We start from the raw sequence: 16,213 nt of genomic DNA, 5'->3' as shown, positions 1-16,213 counted from the left end.
GCGACACATGTTTTGGGTGACTTCAGTTCAAATGCCATACCAGTCCGTTCGCAGAAGATTGATTTTAACCTTTTCACTTATTTCAGACGGTGAGGGAGAAATGCTTCGACAAGTGCATCACCAAACCAGGGAGTAGTCTAAGTGGGAGCGAAAGTAGTTGTGTCTCCAGGTGTGTTGATCGATATATCGAGGCTACTGGTATAATCAGCAAAGCTCTCTTCAGTCAACGCTGAAACTGTTGGCTTGCTAGCTCGGGAAATGCTGGAATGCATCTCTTTAATCATTATAAACTTTTGATACCCTTTCTCATTTCTCAACATTTTTAAACGATGAGCATTTTGTAAAAGCTGATACTCAGGTGAACTTTTGTCCCTTGTCAATGGGCAGCACAAACCGTTATCTAGAGTATACTGCCAAAAAGCTGTTCCAAGTCCTATTGATTGCGATATATTGGTTTTCTATTAAGCCTCACAGGGGGCAATATCTGCCGAGAGACCCTGGGAGCCAACTAACTAAATATAACACTGCTTTATCGTCATATTTTTATTCAGCATAAGATATTTGTTGTATTTTTGGAAATGGTTAGGATCGAGATATCTTGTGGATCAATTAGGTTTTATGGACTTCAACCTTACCAAGTAATCGAGATGGACTTTACCAGCCCCAGCAAGAAGTACAAACATTGTGTTCATGTCCCAAATGAATTATATCGAATGTGTTAATTCCGAAATAACATATTAACCCCCCCTTTCCCAGCAAATTGTCAAAAACAAATATTAAAAAAATATGAAAAGAAAACACAACAATCTAGCTGCAGCAGAGGATGATCCTCAGCAAAACGGTAGCTAAATCATTCCAATGACTTCCAACAGTCTCACTTTCAATAATACCAATTAAAACTTTGGCAGAATGCTCCATAATACATCCAATTACTTTCTCAGTGTCTGTAATATGTATTCAGCATAAAGGTCCCTGCACGAAAGTAACAATACAAACGTTAAAATCTTTTAAACACAACATTGGCTCAAAGTACTATATTATCAAGCGTTTGTACATCCCAAATCAGCATAAAAGAGTCAAAAGCAGACGTCACTGAGATTAGTAAAAACCATGTTTAAACATCATATTTAGATCATACATGGAGTACTGGATGGCATCGACAGCAGTATTTGGAGGCAGGAACTCGTTAACAGCAACCTCCTTGTTCTCAAGCTTCTTATCTAGTGACAATTAAGAAAATTATACTTGTACAAATTTTGCTAGAAAATTAATAGGAGGAGCAAATTAAAAAGATGAAGAGGATACAGTCTTCAAAGAAGCGGCGGATTTCTGCCAGGCGGTGAGGGGCAAGCTGGTTGATATCAGTGTAGTGGCGATACTCTGGATCATCAGCGCACACGGCAATTATTTTATCATCCTTCTCACCCTGGATAGATGAAGAAATTCTGTCATTCCTTTATCATTAGGACTTGATAATAAAGGTCCAACCTGAGACATAAAGTAATAGGAACCTGATCAATCATAGGCATCAGACCTATGGCCCTAGCTCGAAGGAAACAACCTGGGAGGACAGGCTCCTGTTGAAGAAAACAAATTCAATTCAATTAGTCTGTAGAAGATACTTTGTTGCGGATTAGATTGGACGAAAACACCAGTAACTAACATTATACTGTTTAAGATTTTGTATGGAAAGGCATTCATCTCTCACTGGCTTACCTGCATTAGGACTAGTACATCCATGGGGTCATTATCTTCACATAATGTCCGAGGAATGAAGCCATAGTTCTGGGGGTACACCATTGATGAGTATAGGACACGATCAACCTGAATATAGACGGTAGAAGGGAGATTGATTATGTGTCTCTTTGAAACAAAACAAGAATGACAAGGCAATGTCATTGACCATGTAACAGTATTGCTTAATTCAACCTTATAGGTTGGATCATTGTATCATACCTTAATGAGACCAGTTTTCTTGTCAAGCTCGTATTTGACTTTACTACCTTTTGAAATCTCAATGACCTGTAAGGATGAAGCTAGTAAGTAAGCCACGGGACTACCAAAAGAAGTGTTTAAATAACAAAGATAACAATATTGCCATTTTTCTTTTACTCTGCTATGTTGTTCCCAACAATCTGATCTCATTTCCCATTTCCCCTTTACCCCCACCATAGTCAAACATAATCATTAAAATAGTTTTCCTATGCTGAATAGGAATACAAATAGGTGCAAATTTTCTCCTAGGTAATTGCAGTTATTCAGACATCATTTGAGCTAACATTTCGTGCTTGTATATCAACAACTATACTTACAACATTGAAAACCTTTGGAGCTTCAGGTCCTGCATAACACAAAAGGAATGATCAGATGTAGGGGTGTCAAATGGGCAGATTGGGTTAATTTTGGGCGGGTCAAAATAGGTTGAGTCAATAATTGGGCGGGTCAAGTTACTTGGGCTAAGATGGGTTGGGTCAAAATGGATTAAAATTCGGGTCATAATCCAACCCGCCCAACTCTTATTAAACTTTAATTAATATGTGTTATTTTCTTATAAATTGTATAATTACTAAATAAGGCTTTTTTGCTTTTGTTATGGTCATACTTAAAATATTAAACAAAAAAATAAAATTATTTCTAAGATATTTTGACAAACTTACTCATGGATCAATTTGGGCTAAAAATTAGCCCAACTTTAATTGGGTTGAGATGGGTTGGGTCAAGATGAGCTAAGTTCAATAAATGGGCGGGTCAATAACCAACCCAACCTTGGGCAGGTTGGGCAGGTCATTTGGGCTTGGGCCAAATTTGACAGCCCTAATCAGATGTATGTATGTGATAGTGAAATTAGTGAAGAATGAAAGAGATCGAGTAGGGATGAGGAAGCTACCAATCTCGAGATCGTGCCAAGGATGAGCAGCAACAGACCTCCTGGACAATGATGAGAGGATCCTCTCATTCAAGCGAGGGGCGCGTCTATGTTGGGATACCTGATCATCACTCATTTTTACCTGGTAAATTTGAAATTGAAGAAAAAATCAAAATAATGGACAAGTAGTACATGATGATGGAGGAGAAATCGCTCAACACATAACTAAAATCGATCCGAAAAATAAAAGCTATAATAGCTTTCCGAATAGTAGAAAATTGAAAAGCTCACAAATTCAGAATGCATGTTACGTACCTTGGATTGATGGAAATGAAGAAAATGAGAGAATTGAATGATATTTGTGGGTGCTACTCTGTGTATATATAGCGCAGCGCCCTATTAGGTGAAACAAGACAGCTTTCCACGCGGGGCGGGGGAGAAGACCGATTCCTTTTCCTCTTAAAACTTCAATATTTAAGGCCCTCCTTTTCCTTCTGCCTTTAATTCCTTCTTCATAAACATGCATTAAGTATACTTGTATTTCTTGAATTTTCTACTTCACCTACCATTTTTCAAAGCCATCTGAAAGACAGGGGTTGCTCCACTTACAACTGAGAGGTTGTGAGTTCGAGTCTTCCCCAAGAGTAAGGTGAGAAGTTCTTGGAGGGAAGGATGTCGGGTTTCTATTTGGAAATAGTCTTTCTACCCTAATGTAGGGTAAATTCTGCGTATACACTACCCTCCCCAGACCCCACTGCGTACAAACAGTCTCTGCTGGGTTGTTGTTGTTGTTGTTTTCAAAGCCATATGAACCTGCAAACTAAAGTAGAAAAGGAAAAAGAAAAAAAAAAGAACCTTGCAAATACAGTGGTTAGTAGGAGTAGTATTTAATTCCATTTCGGTAAATACTTACTCGCACCCAATGTTTACACCAAACAAAGCAGTTTAACCATGACAATCGCAATTTAAAGTGCATATGCATATCACTTAATCATAATTAAGTACTCCTTCCGATCCACAATAAGTGATTTTTTGACTGTTTTCGTACAGATTAAGAAATACATCTTTTAACATTAATTAACAATGAAATTGACCATATTAATCTTTACTATCTCTTCACATAAAACTTCTAGCACATATTCCAACACTATTTACTTCAAGGTCAATGTAGGAAAAAAAATAATTAATTCATTCTTGAAATCTTAAAAAATCACTTATTTTGGACCACAAAAAAGGCAAAAAGATCACTTATTGTAAATCGGAAAAAGTAAAAAGTAGATTATATACGGAACATATATCATGCATTTATTTGCTGGTGTAAATACTGGATGCAAATTTTTTTTACTATTTCTTATATAGTTCCCATACTAACTAACCACATTAAAAAGGAAAAAAGATCGCATCTAAAGCACTAGTACATGATCTTTAAATAAATCAAAGTGCATGATGACCGTCACACCTCATATCTTAGGTGTCTTATATTTTCATAATTGCAATCACGTCCCAGACTAAATTAGTACTTTTTTCAGTCCAAAATAAGTGATTTTTTGACCTTTTTTTATGGTCCAAAATAAGTGATTTTTTTCAGATTTCAAGAATGAATTAATTATTTTTTTCCTATATTGTCCTTGAAGTAAGTAGTGTTGGAGTATGTGTTAGGAGTATTTATGTGAGATAGTAAAGGTTAATATGGTCAATTTCATTGCCCATTATTGTTAAAAGGCGAATTTTTTAATCTGTGTAAAAACACCCTAAAAATTACTTATTTTGTACCGGAGGAAGTAGTGCTTAAGCTCGTTTCGAACGCGTAGACAGCGGTAGAGATACCCCCTTGAATTCCTCTTCTTTCTTTGTTCTCAATTTTTCATTTCCAGCCAGACATGTTGACTTTTAGGCACTCATTTTTCTATTTCTTACAATCTACTAGGAGTAATTTATTATTTTGACAGGATAACTCTAAAACATATATCTATACGATTAATAAAGTTTCGACGTGTCAATGACATGGAACAACGTTTACCATTGCCAAGCAGAAAGTCCTCTCCTTGTTTGACCATTTTAACCGGTCCGAAAAATCAAAGGTTATATTGTTATTAGAGGTGTATAAAGGAAATCGACAAATCGCATTAATACAATAATTCGAGTCAAACTAAACCAACCGATATTACATATATAAGAATTTTAGATATATTTAATATATGTATACTTATTGTGATGTAATTTATAAATATTTCTTAAAAATTTCATAATTTTATCTTTTAAGATATTATTTCAAGGTTGACTTAGAACTTTTGAATGTTTCAATAAGTTTTATAGTCATTAATATTAGTAAATTAAATAATGCTAACAAAAGCTCAAACCAAAATCAAATCAATATTAATGCTAACAAAAGACATTCAATTCAATACTGCAAACGGGAATGTATTGAATATCTATTTTTTGTTTTGCAATAATTTAAATAAAAATGCATCACCTATTTTTATTTTTTATTTAGCATTTAGTCATGTAATTAATACTCCCTTATTACTCTACTTATATTAGCATGACTTAGTACTTTTAGATTATGTTTATTTTTATTATGAATCTTTAATTAGCAATATTTATATTAAATAATTTTATTGTCTTTATTGTTGAATATTTTAAGATAAGCCATGACACATCTCATATTTTGTATTATTTTCTTGGAAAATACTTTATATAGTTGTGTCTTACTAGGATTAAAGAAAATTTTTGAACACAAGTTATATGTTTTGTTCTAAGAAGATTTTACCGGGAAAAAATCCGAAAACCCGAGAAAACCCGAGAAAAATCGAGATTGAAAAACCCGAGTTTTATTGGTTTGATTTGGTCTTTAGATTTAATAACCCGACACAATTGGTTTGGTATGGTAATTGTAAAATCCGAACCAACCCAACCCATGTACACCTCTAATTGCTATATTCATAATTCTCCAATATATTAGGTTGTTATGTCCTATTTACAATACATTACAATAACGCCAAATTTTTAACAACTTACATTTAAAGATAGAAGTCAAGCATTATGACATACCTACTAAGGTCTTATATATCAAGTCGCATCCTTGCTAGGAGAGGCCATTATAAACTCAACACAGACGGGGCAACCTTTCAAAATGAGTTGATAGGTGAATTAGGAGGAGTAATCCGAAGCAGCTATGGGGATTGGTGATGGAATTTATGGTGAAAATAAATTACACCAACATTCTATACTCTGAACTAACAGCTCTAATGCAAGGACTAAGAATGGCAGCCTCAAACAACTTCATGTCTTTGGAGGTTAACATAGATTCAACTGAGGTAATACACAATATCAATAAGGGCAATCTGATTTACGAAACTATATATGTGAATGCAGGTCACTCCTAACAGCGGTACAGCACTGGGGCATCCTCCAGTAAATCACACCTACAGGGAAGCCAATAGGGTGGCGAATAAGCTGGTCAAGGAAGCAATCAAGATGAATAAAACAACAACAAATTTTTTGGTAGTTCCTCCGGTATTTGCCAATAAAACAATATGTGCAAACATCCTAGGAACTATTTTTGGAAAAAAAAAAAGAGGTTATAATATTTATAATGTAGCGATAGACTACAATCTTTTTGATCCAAACAAAAAAAAAAAACATTATGACATACGCACAAATGAAATATACCACGATTTATCTTCTCTTATTGAAGAATGTATTAGCTTTCTCATTTTGTAAAGTAATATGCACTTAAGCTTAAAAGTGACAAAAGCAAGATGTGCCCACAACTCAACTTCACCAGTCTAGTGATAAATAATGAGAATGTTATTGCTTCTAATCAATACAAGGCTGGCTAATGTTGGTGCTCAAAGAACCGGGGAAAATTACAAGGTAATAGAAAAAGGCAAAACTAGTATATAAGTTCTTTCTTTTTAGGTTGAAGAACCGGAGGGTCAATGTCAATTCCCATATTTGCTGCAGTGCCAGCTATAATCCTCATTGCAGATTCAATTGTAGTACAATTAAGATCTGGCAACTTCTCTTGAGCAATTGTTTTCAATTGATCAATAGTTATTTTCCCCACTTTCTCCCTCTGTGGGTCCTTTGAACCTTTTTCCACTCCTACAAAGTTACAAAAATATTACTCCATTAGTGTCCTCACAGATTTACATCTTCCATAACTAACCAAAAATCTCAGTATGCAACCACAGGAAAACAACATTTAGGCTATAACAAACAGGGTAAAAAGGCAGCCTAGTGCACTAAGCTCCCGCTATGCGTGGGTTTCCGGAAAGAGCCGGACCACATGGGTCTATTATACGCAGCCTTACCCTGCATTTCTGCAAGAGGCCGTTTCCACGGCTCGAACCCGTGACCTCCGGGTCACATAACAGCAACCTTACCAGTTACGTCAAGGCTTGCCTTCAAACATGATACTCTTCAAGATAGAGTAAGTACAGAAGCACAAGTTCACATCTACAATATGTACTACTTTGAGTGGACACCTGACTTCCAATTGTGTAACTATACTTTTTCTTTTTGGGATAAGTAAGGATCTTATTCATCAAGATGATCAAGCACTAAGTAGTGCCATTTTTCCTGAAAAAAAGGAAGGAAAAAAAGAACACGAGGGGTGGGGATGGGGGGTGTAGTTGTTCCCAATATACAAAAGGAGGGGCATATCCCTTGTATGCAATAAAGACCGATTAGAACAAGCTAATGAATTCAAACATTTTCTCTTCAAGTTGTCCAATTACACTTGAAGAGATCACCAAACTTATTCACCCACTGCTATCAACTTTAAATATTACTACCTTTCATGTTACCATAATCAACTGTAACCAAAAGAATAGTGCTTATCCAAGAAACCAGGGGTTCATTTCATGAGCTTTATAGTTCGGTGAAACAAGGATACTCCACATAGTGGGATTGCATTCTTAGGATTCCCAATGGAATAGGTTAATTCGGAAATGATGTTGTCAATCCTAACACCAAATGTTTAAATCTACTGCCTGTTTTGGTTGATCATAGAAGTATAAGTAGAGAACTGCAGCCAAAACATAAAAATTTTCGACGGGTCTGTCATTCTCCAACCAGAGAGAGAGTGAGAGTCACGGTTTTTCTAATTGAGATTTCAATTTTTTTTTTCTTTCCTCCCCCAACCATCTAACAGAGCAACATGGGAAACCAAAGAAGAGAGTTTGCCATCTGGTATATTATTAAAACTACATGTCTATATCCTACTATAAAAACCAAAATACTATGGAAGGAGGGAAAATCATAGGATAGTATATCAAGTTGTAGTCTTCGAGGGCGTCTTTTGTTTACAAAGTGCACAGTGAGGCATTTACCTGTTATCGACCAACACCTGTTCAAATACCCGAATCAAGCCAAGATCATGGGGTAGTATATTGAGTTGACTTCAAGGGCGTTATTTGTTTAGAAAGTGCACAGGAGGCGTTTAACCGTTTCCGGCCAATTATATCCTATGTTGCGCGGACTCTGCGAAATGTAGTCGCACCCATGTCGAATTCTTAAAAAACGCACTACTTTTGGAGGATCCGATACATATCCTGCCACATTTTTGGAGAGTACGAGCAACATAGATTATATCCCTTCATCTTCCTTGCTGTCATAAAATCCCATGTCTGTAGACTATAGACTTTTTCTAATAGTAATCTTCAGACTTACAGTCTATAGTCTATTGAGCTAAAGCAGATTTTACGAGTTTCATGATCTCGAATTGGGATCAAATATTTAGGGACTTCTGGCAGACAGGTCCACTAGTTGCCCTTGTACATAGAGATCCAGTGGTCATATGTAAAATGCAGCCACGATAATTGAAGTTGAGGACAACAAGCAAGGGTGTGGTAGTAATAGGCCAGGATATGATGGCCTCATCCAAAACTAGCTTGAGAAGACACTTGATATTGCACATTGATTCGACCCCAGAGTAGCCACCTCGACTAACCGCGAAGTCCTTGAGCATATTATCTCTAATAATAAGACTTTGAAGGACATATGTCAAGACTATTTGGCGGCACTTATCAGCAGATCAAGTGATCAACTGTCCATGCGCATTATTCTGTCCTTTCTTACGGTCTTCACTAGGTTGACGACAACGTGCCTATGTGGCTATATCCGTGTGCAAGCTAAACGGAATTCATCTCTTCCACTAACTCTAAACGAAAAGTGGAGAATCTTTTAGGCATCCTGACTTCCCTCTAAACTAAACCTTAGTAGTAAAGCATGTGGAGTTAAAGTGTTAAATCGCCAAAATTAAAGTAGTTGAGGCTGAAAATGAATTCAATGAAATATCTGCAGCGAGTTATGAGAATTCAAAATGGTGAAACAATTAGCAGAAAGCATCTATCAGAGGGGATGGAAGGGTTCCTCAGTAGTTGATGCAATCACATTATAGGACAATGTCTGAATAAATTATACTATTAGAGGAGTTGGAAGAAGCAAAGTGAGGGTACCTGCAGCCTTGAGCAGCAAAACAGAAGCAGGTGGGGTCTTCAAGACAAAAGTGAAGCTTCTATCCTGCAAAACATGAACACCATATATAATCAGATACAAACGTTAAAAGGGATAATCTTTAATTCTCAAAAATTATGTTCACTGCCCCATATATATATATATAGACATTAAAAAATACTGCAGAGATTATGAAGGGAAAGTAACAGACATCATAAACGGTGATTTCGACGGGAATGACATAACCAGCTTTATCAGCAGTTCTGGCATTGTAATCCTTACAGAAGGCCATAATGTTAACACCCTTGGAACCCAAGGCCGGCCCCACAGGTGGAGCCGGTGTTGCCTTCCCTGCCTCCAGAGCCAGCTTTATAATACCAGTCACTGTCAAAATATTCAATAAAGTTCAGTAAAGATTGAATTTTTCTTTTTCCTTATGATAAGTAGCAACAATTTGGCAAGACCCAAATGAAAAAAAAAAAAAAAGAGTGGCAGTAGGAAAGTAAATAGTGGAGTACCTTTCTTGGCTTTACCACCACCAGGCTTAGGGGGAGCCATGGAAATGACAGTGAGGGGCCTTGGAGTGGAAGGAAGGGAACAAGTGTTTTTGTTGTGGGTTTGAAGGAACTGAACGGAGACGCGTTGGAATGAAGATAAATTGAGGGATGAAGGTGAAAACGAGGAAGAGAGTTTCCCTGAATGATTACAAGTTGATAAAGACGCCATTTCTAACCAAGAATTTGTAACAGAAGAAGAAGAAGAAATGAGAACGAGAGAGAGAAGTGGATAACACTGCTTGGTAGTGGTACCTTCTCCTATCTGTAGCCAGATTCCTATTTGGGCCTCTCTGCTAACATCCTACAGTTGGGCTGGGTCTTGTTTAGAGTCCAAGGGCCCAACATACTCTTGCACTCCAACAAGTTTAAATAGCACGGTCTAGCCAGTTTTCGGACTTGTCATTCAAAAATAGTCAGCGTTGTCAAGTCATTAAAAAATAACCACTATTTTGCTGCAACAGAGACCGGTCCAGTATAATATACTGGAGTTCGGTGCACCTGTGTATGAACTTCCAGCATATTATGCTGGACCGGTATACTTTGCTGGCTCCAGTATAATATACTGGAGATTGGAGCATCGGTGCTCCAAACTTCAGTATGTTATGCTGGACTAGTATATTATGCTGAAGTATTTTTCCGGATTTTGAACAATATTTTCGTTCAGATTTATCTTTACATAAAAAGTGGGTAAATTTCGATTACTTTTGAAACTGTGGCTATTTTTGAATAACCACTTGTAAATCTGGCTATTTTTTAATTCAACCCAGTAAAATCTCACTAGTAGGGTCTGGGGAGGGTAGTACATACGCATATCTTACCCCTATCCCGAGGGATAGAGAGGTTATTTCTGATAGACCATCGGCTCAAGAAAACGGAAATAGGTAATATATCAGTACCATCATTAACCCATAGAAAAAATAACAGAATTATAAGAACCAGAAAATAGATGAAAAATAAAATAATAACCAGTAGATAAAACCCGGCACTAAGAAGAACGAAAGAGTAGTGAGAACTCAATCCTAACACTAGCAGTCTAAGACTAAATCCTAACATACTAGCCTCACTATGGAGCGCCGTAGAAATATGCACAACTACCTCCTAACTTACAACCTTAATGCTCGACCTCCACAACTTTCTGTCTAGGATCATGTTCACGGTAATTTGAAGCAATGTCATTTCCTGCCTTATCAATTTTCCCCAATACTTTTTAGGCCGCCTTCTTCCGCTCGTTGTAACCACCAAAACATACTCTTGCACTACAACGAGGGAAAGAGATATACTAATGAACAAATGATAAAAGTAGTGCAAATATAGACACCGGCCGGCAAGAGCTTCTCCTCATCATTCGTCTTCTCTGGTTGATTAATTTTGCTGCCAAGTTCTGCTGTGAAGCTATTTTTTTTGAATTCTTTTTAAATGACGACAAAACTTAAACAGTTGCATAATTTGCATTAAATGATTGGGAATGATGCAAATCACCCTTATATATATATATATATATATATATATATATATATATATATATATAGTATTAAAAGCATAAAATTCCTTAACAAAATATCGTTAGCGTTTTTTGTCATTTTAAAATAGAGTTCACATTAAATAAAATAATCATTTGATTAATTTTTTATTATTTAGGAGTAGTCATTTAATTAATTCTCTACTATTTACGGATAACCATTTAATTAATTTTCTAACATTTATAACACTAATTTTTCAGTTCCTTTTGGTTTTAGAATTTCAAGCGCATACATTAGGAGTGCTTTTCGTTAATTACACAGTAGGAAATATGTTCAACACCATTTTATTTAGGAGCATCATTAAATTTCTCCCTTTAGATTTAGGACGGTTTTTTTCAGTTAATAAATTTTTGACTAATTTATACACACTAGGGAAGTATCGGTACTTCCAAATACATTCAGATTTAGGAGTATTAAAATTCTACACTTGAAAAGTTTTTTTAGTTAATAAAATTTTGAAACACACTAGGAAAGTTTTGGTATAACTTTTTGACAAGTGATTTTCTCATAAATATATTAAGTAAAAACGAGCTCTTTGAACTTTTTTTTGGTTTGAGAGTCTTTATTTTTTAATAAAATTTTACACAAGTTTATATGCAAATACTTCTATAAAAGAAGCTCCAGTTCCAGGTTTCATCATCAAAAAATTGTCTTGTTCGAGCAGCAGTTATAAAATTACGGATTTCTGGTTCTCTTTCTTTATGAGCAAAATGTTATTGTATTAACAATTGAATTTTATATCCTTATTTGTATTAATAGTGGAATTTTCTTCGACATATTTGTAAATTTTGTATTTATATTAGTAGTTAAATTCTGCATTCACGTATTCAAACAATACATTTTTATTTTTTTGTATTAGACTGTACGCTTCAACCTTTTGTCAATCTATCTCTTCTGCTATTTTGTTGTGCTCGCATTGGACTTTATCTCTTTGTTGGTTGTCTAGTTTTACATCATATTTTAATAGATTTCATATTGAACGAAATTATAATTAACTAAAATTTTGGTTATAAACTTTTGCTTATTTGAATTAAGTATGTAATCCTAATATTTGTGGGGTACATCCCATAAATCAAGGAAGATAATTTTCTTCTTCTGATTGGCAGCTACCATTTTTTCTTTTGCACTGTCAAATATGGTAGGCTGCAGAAGAAAAAGAAGTCAAGTTTGGTAGGCATAGTAAATCTGCAGGAGAGAGAAATGTCAATCGTAGTAGGCGTGAGAGAGTGAGGTTCTGCCTATAAAAGGAGAGTTTCGGCTCTCATTTCTACACACCAAAATCTCAGACAATACATCTGAGTAAGAGAAAGCAAGGTATTCCATAGACTATAAGAAAATAGTCTGTGAAGAAAAATATAGTGTGAGAGATATTGTAGTGAGGTGGAAAAAGCAAAAAAATGTTCTTTCTTTTGAGGGTGTAGTGGTCTTAGAAATATTTGTACTCGTTATTACACAGTGTAAAATTCCTCGCTTTAGTGATATCCGTTGCTCTTCTTGGCCGTGGTTTTTTCCATTATTCAGAAGGGTTTTCACGTAAAATCTTGGTGTCATTATTGCTGCATTTCTATTCTTGTTGATTTAACCATAACTTAGTGTTCTGCGTTTATCACTAATACCATAAATATTATTTTTACGGGGTTTATTTCCAACAAGTGGTATCAGAGCCAAGGTTCTGTTTGAGTATGCTCTGTGGTTGCAGCACAGTCTGAACTTTCACATCAGAAAAAAATTACTTTGGTCACCTAATAAATAGTATTTGTATTTGTGATAAACGATGGAAACTAACACTAGTAGAATGGTTACTTTAAATGGCACAAATTATGTCATTTGGAAGGGCAAAATGGAAGATTTGCTCTATGTCAAGAATTTTCATCAACCTGTCTTCGCCACTATAAAGCCTGATAATAAATCAGATGAAGAGTGGAATTTGTTACACAGGAAGGTTTGCGGCTTTATTAGACAGTGGGATGACGATAATGTTTTGAACCATATTTCTGGGAAAACACATGCTCGGACCCTATGGGAGCACCTTGAAAGTTTGTATGCTAAGAAAACTGGAAACAACAAGATGTTTCTGATAAAGCAGATGTTGGGTTTAAAATACCATGATGGTTCCGCGATGACAGATCATCTGAATAATTTTCAGGAGATCATGAACCAGTTATCTGCTATGGGCATTAAATTTGATGAAGAAATTCAAGGCGTGTTTCTACTTGGTTCCCTACCAGATTCTTGGGAAATTCTTAGAACTTCATTATCAAACTCTGCTCCGGACGGTGTGATCTTTATGAATCTTGCCAAGAGCAGTCTGTTAAATGAAGAGATGAGAAGAAAATCTCAAGGTTCCTCCTCATCATATGTCTTGGTGACTGACTCTAGGGGGAAGTAAGAATCGGGGTTCTCAAAATAGAGAACATAATATAAGCAAATCCAGAAGCAGACTTAAAGATATTGAGTGTTATCATTGCGGGAAGAAAGGGCACACAAAGAAGTTCTGCCAGATTTTGAAAAGGGAGAATAGAGACAAGGAAGAACAGAAAGAAGAAGGCAATCGTGTGGCCACAGTCACTACAGAAGATCTTTTTATTGTCCTTGATGCGGATCTGATAAAAATTGCTTGTGATGAGTCAAGCTGGGTTGTGGACAGTGGTGCCGCATCTCATGTGACATCAAGGAAGAAATTTTTCTCATCCTATACTCAGGGTGACTTTGGAACTTTGAGTATGGATAATGAGACTGTATCTAGGGTGGCTAGTGTTGGAACGATTTGTTGGGAAACTAGTATTGGAACTAAACTAGTTTTAAACAATGTTCGTTTGCATTTGATCTCTGTTGGTATTTTGGATGATGAGGGATATGTCAGTACCAATGGTGCTGGAAAGTGGAAGCTCACTAAGGGTTCCATGATTGTGGCTCGTGGGAAAAAGCGTCGTGGTCTATACTGGACTACGGCCTCTACCTGTGTTGATATGGTGAATGTCGTTGAGAGCAATAGCTCTTCAACGTTATGACATAAGAGGCTTAGCCACATTAGCGAGAAATGACTAAATGTTTTGGCCAAGAAGAAATTGTTATCAAATTTTGAAAGTGAAAAATTAGAAAAATGTGAGCACTACTTGGCTGGAAAACAAAAAAAAAGTTTCTTTCCAGTTTCATCCTCCTTCAAGAAAGACAGAGTTGCTTGAGTTGGTGCATTCAGATTTATGTGGTCCAATGAAGACAAGGACTTTGGGTGGTGCACTTTATTTTGCTACCTTTATTGATGATTGCTCAAGGAAACCTTGGGTCTACATCTTGAAGACTAAAGACCAAGTGTTGGGTGTCTTTAAGCAGTTTCAGGCTTCAGCTGAAAGAGAAATTGGAAAGAAACTGAGTGTATTCGTGTCATGGCCCGGATTTCCCACCATCGGGTGTCGTGATGGCGCCTACTATCGGAGCTAGGCAAGCCAAATATTTAAAACACCTTTACTGCTTTCTTTCAAACAATATAATAAACGAGACAAAATTTAAGCGAAGACTTTAAATCTAAAGCAACTGAAAACCAAAAGTGCGGAAATTTAATACACATCACTACCCAAGGCCTGGTGTCACTAGCTCACGGACTACTACAAAATACTACAAACAATGTCTGAAAGGAAATACATCATGGTTGTCTGATACAAGATGAACAAAAGAAAAGCATGGAAAGGGACTTCGGCCTGCGAACGCCGGCTAGGCTACCTCGAGAGTCCCTGGACTGAAGACAGCTCCCAGAAATCCTACTGCTGTGGTCCGTAAGCTGCTCCCTGATCTGTGCACAAAAATACACAGAATGTAGCATCAGCACAACCGACCCCATGTGCTGGTAAGTGCCTGGCCTAACCCCGATGAAGTAGTGACGAGGCTAGACAGTACCTACCACGATTAACCTGTACATATATATATACAACAAGTGCAAGAAAACAATAAAAAGATAGTACAAAGTAAAACTGGAGGGGACATGCTATCGGGGAGTAACAGATAAAAATGAAATATCGGAAATAAGCAGAAGAGACTCCGGTTCCCATGATATATAAGTGGACGGTGTGCCACACGATCCCATAATATCATATTTAAGTGGACGGCATGCCACACGATCCCATAATATCATATATAAGTGGACGGCGTGCCACACGATCCCATAATATCATATATAAGTGGACGGCGTGTCACACGATCCCATAATATCATATATAAGTGGACGGCGTGCCACACGATCCCATAATATCATATATAAGTGGACGGCGTGCCACACGATCCCATAATATTATATATAAGTGGACGGCGTGCCACACGATCCCATAATATCATATATAAGTGGACGGCGTGCCACACGATCCCATAATATCATATATAAGTGGACGGCGTGCCACACGATCCCATAATATCATATATAAGTGGACGGCGTGTCACACGATCCCATAATATAGTTCATAATATCTGACTTCATATAGTAGACCCCTTCAGGGGAGAATAACAACTCAATACCTTTAACCCGGCAAGGGTACAACTAACAACCCAAAATATCCCGACAAGGGAAAATATATATATCAGTCTACACATCCCGGCAATGGAGTATTCACAACACATTCTCCTTTTTAAATTCATTCTTCCTCAACTAACACATTCATGTTTGAGCTAACACTCCAAAAGTACACCAATCGCAATTTTACCTCAACCGTTCATATTATATGAAACTCATCAAATAAACAAGGAGCTTGTGTCACATTATTCGAATTAAAAGCAATCAAGACTCACGGTCATGCTAGACTCCGGTGCATAGATAACCG

The 16,213-nt window shown here is 36.6% G+C and overlaps 2 protein-coding genes across 2 annotated transcripts; both read right to left on the bottom strand.

Annotated features, from left to right (window-relative positions):
- Nucleotides 1-684: 684 nt before the first annotated feature.
- Nucleotides 685-3,377, bottom strand: LOC107815546 (soluble inorganic pyrophosphatase PPA1). The gene is made up of 9 exons (XM_016641155.2): nucleotides 3,182-3,377; nucleotides 2,888-3,008; nucleotides 2,313-2,341; nucleotides 1,957-2,022; nucleotides 1,717-1,824; nucleotides 1,512-1,577; nucleotides 1,306-1,426; nucleotides 1,139-1,220; nucleotides 685-972 (listed from the first exon to the last, which is right to left on the bottom strand). Exons 2-9 carry the CDS (start codon nucleotides 3,000-3,002, stop codon nucleotides 930-932), a joined length of 630 nt encoding a protein of 209 aa, XP_016496641.1. The 5' UTR covers nucleotides 3,003-3,008; nucleotides 3,182-3,377; the 3' UTR covers nucleotides 685-929.
- A 3,253-nt stretch (nucleotides 3,378-6,630) lies between these two features.
- Nucleotides 6,631-10,146, bottom strand: LOC107815549 (large ribosomal subunit protein uL11c). Its single transcript, XM_016641157.2, has 4 exons — nucleotides 9,847-10,146; nucleotides 9,540-9,712; nucleotides 9,331-9,394; nucleotides 6,631-6,973 (listed from the first exon to the last, which is right to left on the bottom strand). Exons 1-4 carry the CDS (start codon nucleotides 10,052-10,054, stop codon nucleotides 6,762-6,764), a joined length of 657 nt encoding a protein of 218 aa, XP_016496643.1. The 5' UTR covers nucleotides 10,055-10,146; the 3' UTR covers nucleotides 6,631-6,761.
- Between the last annotated feature and the right edge of the window lie 6,067 nt (nucleotides 10,147-16,213).

Source organism: Nicotiana tabacum, chromosome 1 (genome assembly GCF_000715075.1).
Source record: "Nicotiana tabacum cultivar K326 chromosome 1, ASM71507v2, whole genome shotgun sequence".
In the NCBI taxonomy this organism is placed as follows: domain Eukaryota; kingdom Viridiplantae; phylum Streptophyta; class Magnoliopsida; order Solanales; family Solanaceae; genus Nicotiana; species Nicotiana tabacum.
The sequence above is the reverse complement of the archived record's forward strand: the minus strand, read 5'-3'. Positions and strand labels throughout refer to the sequence as shown.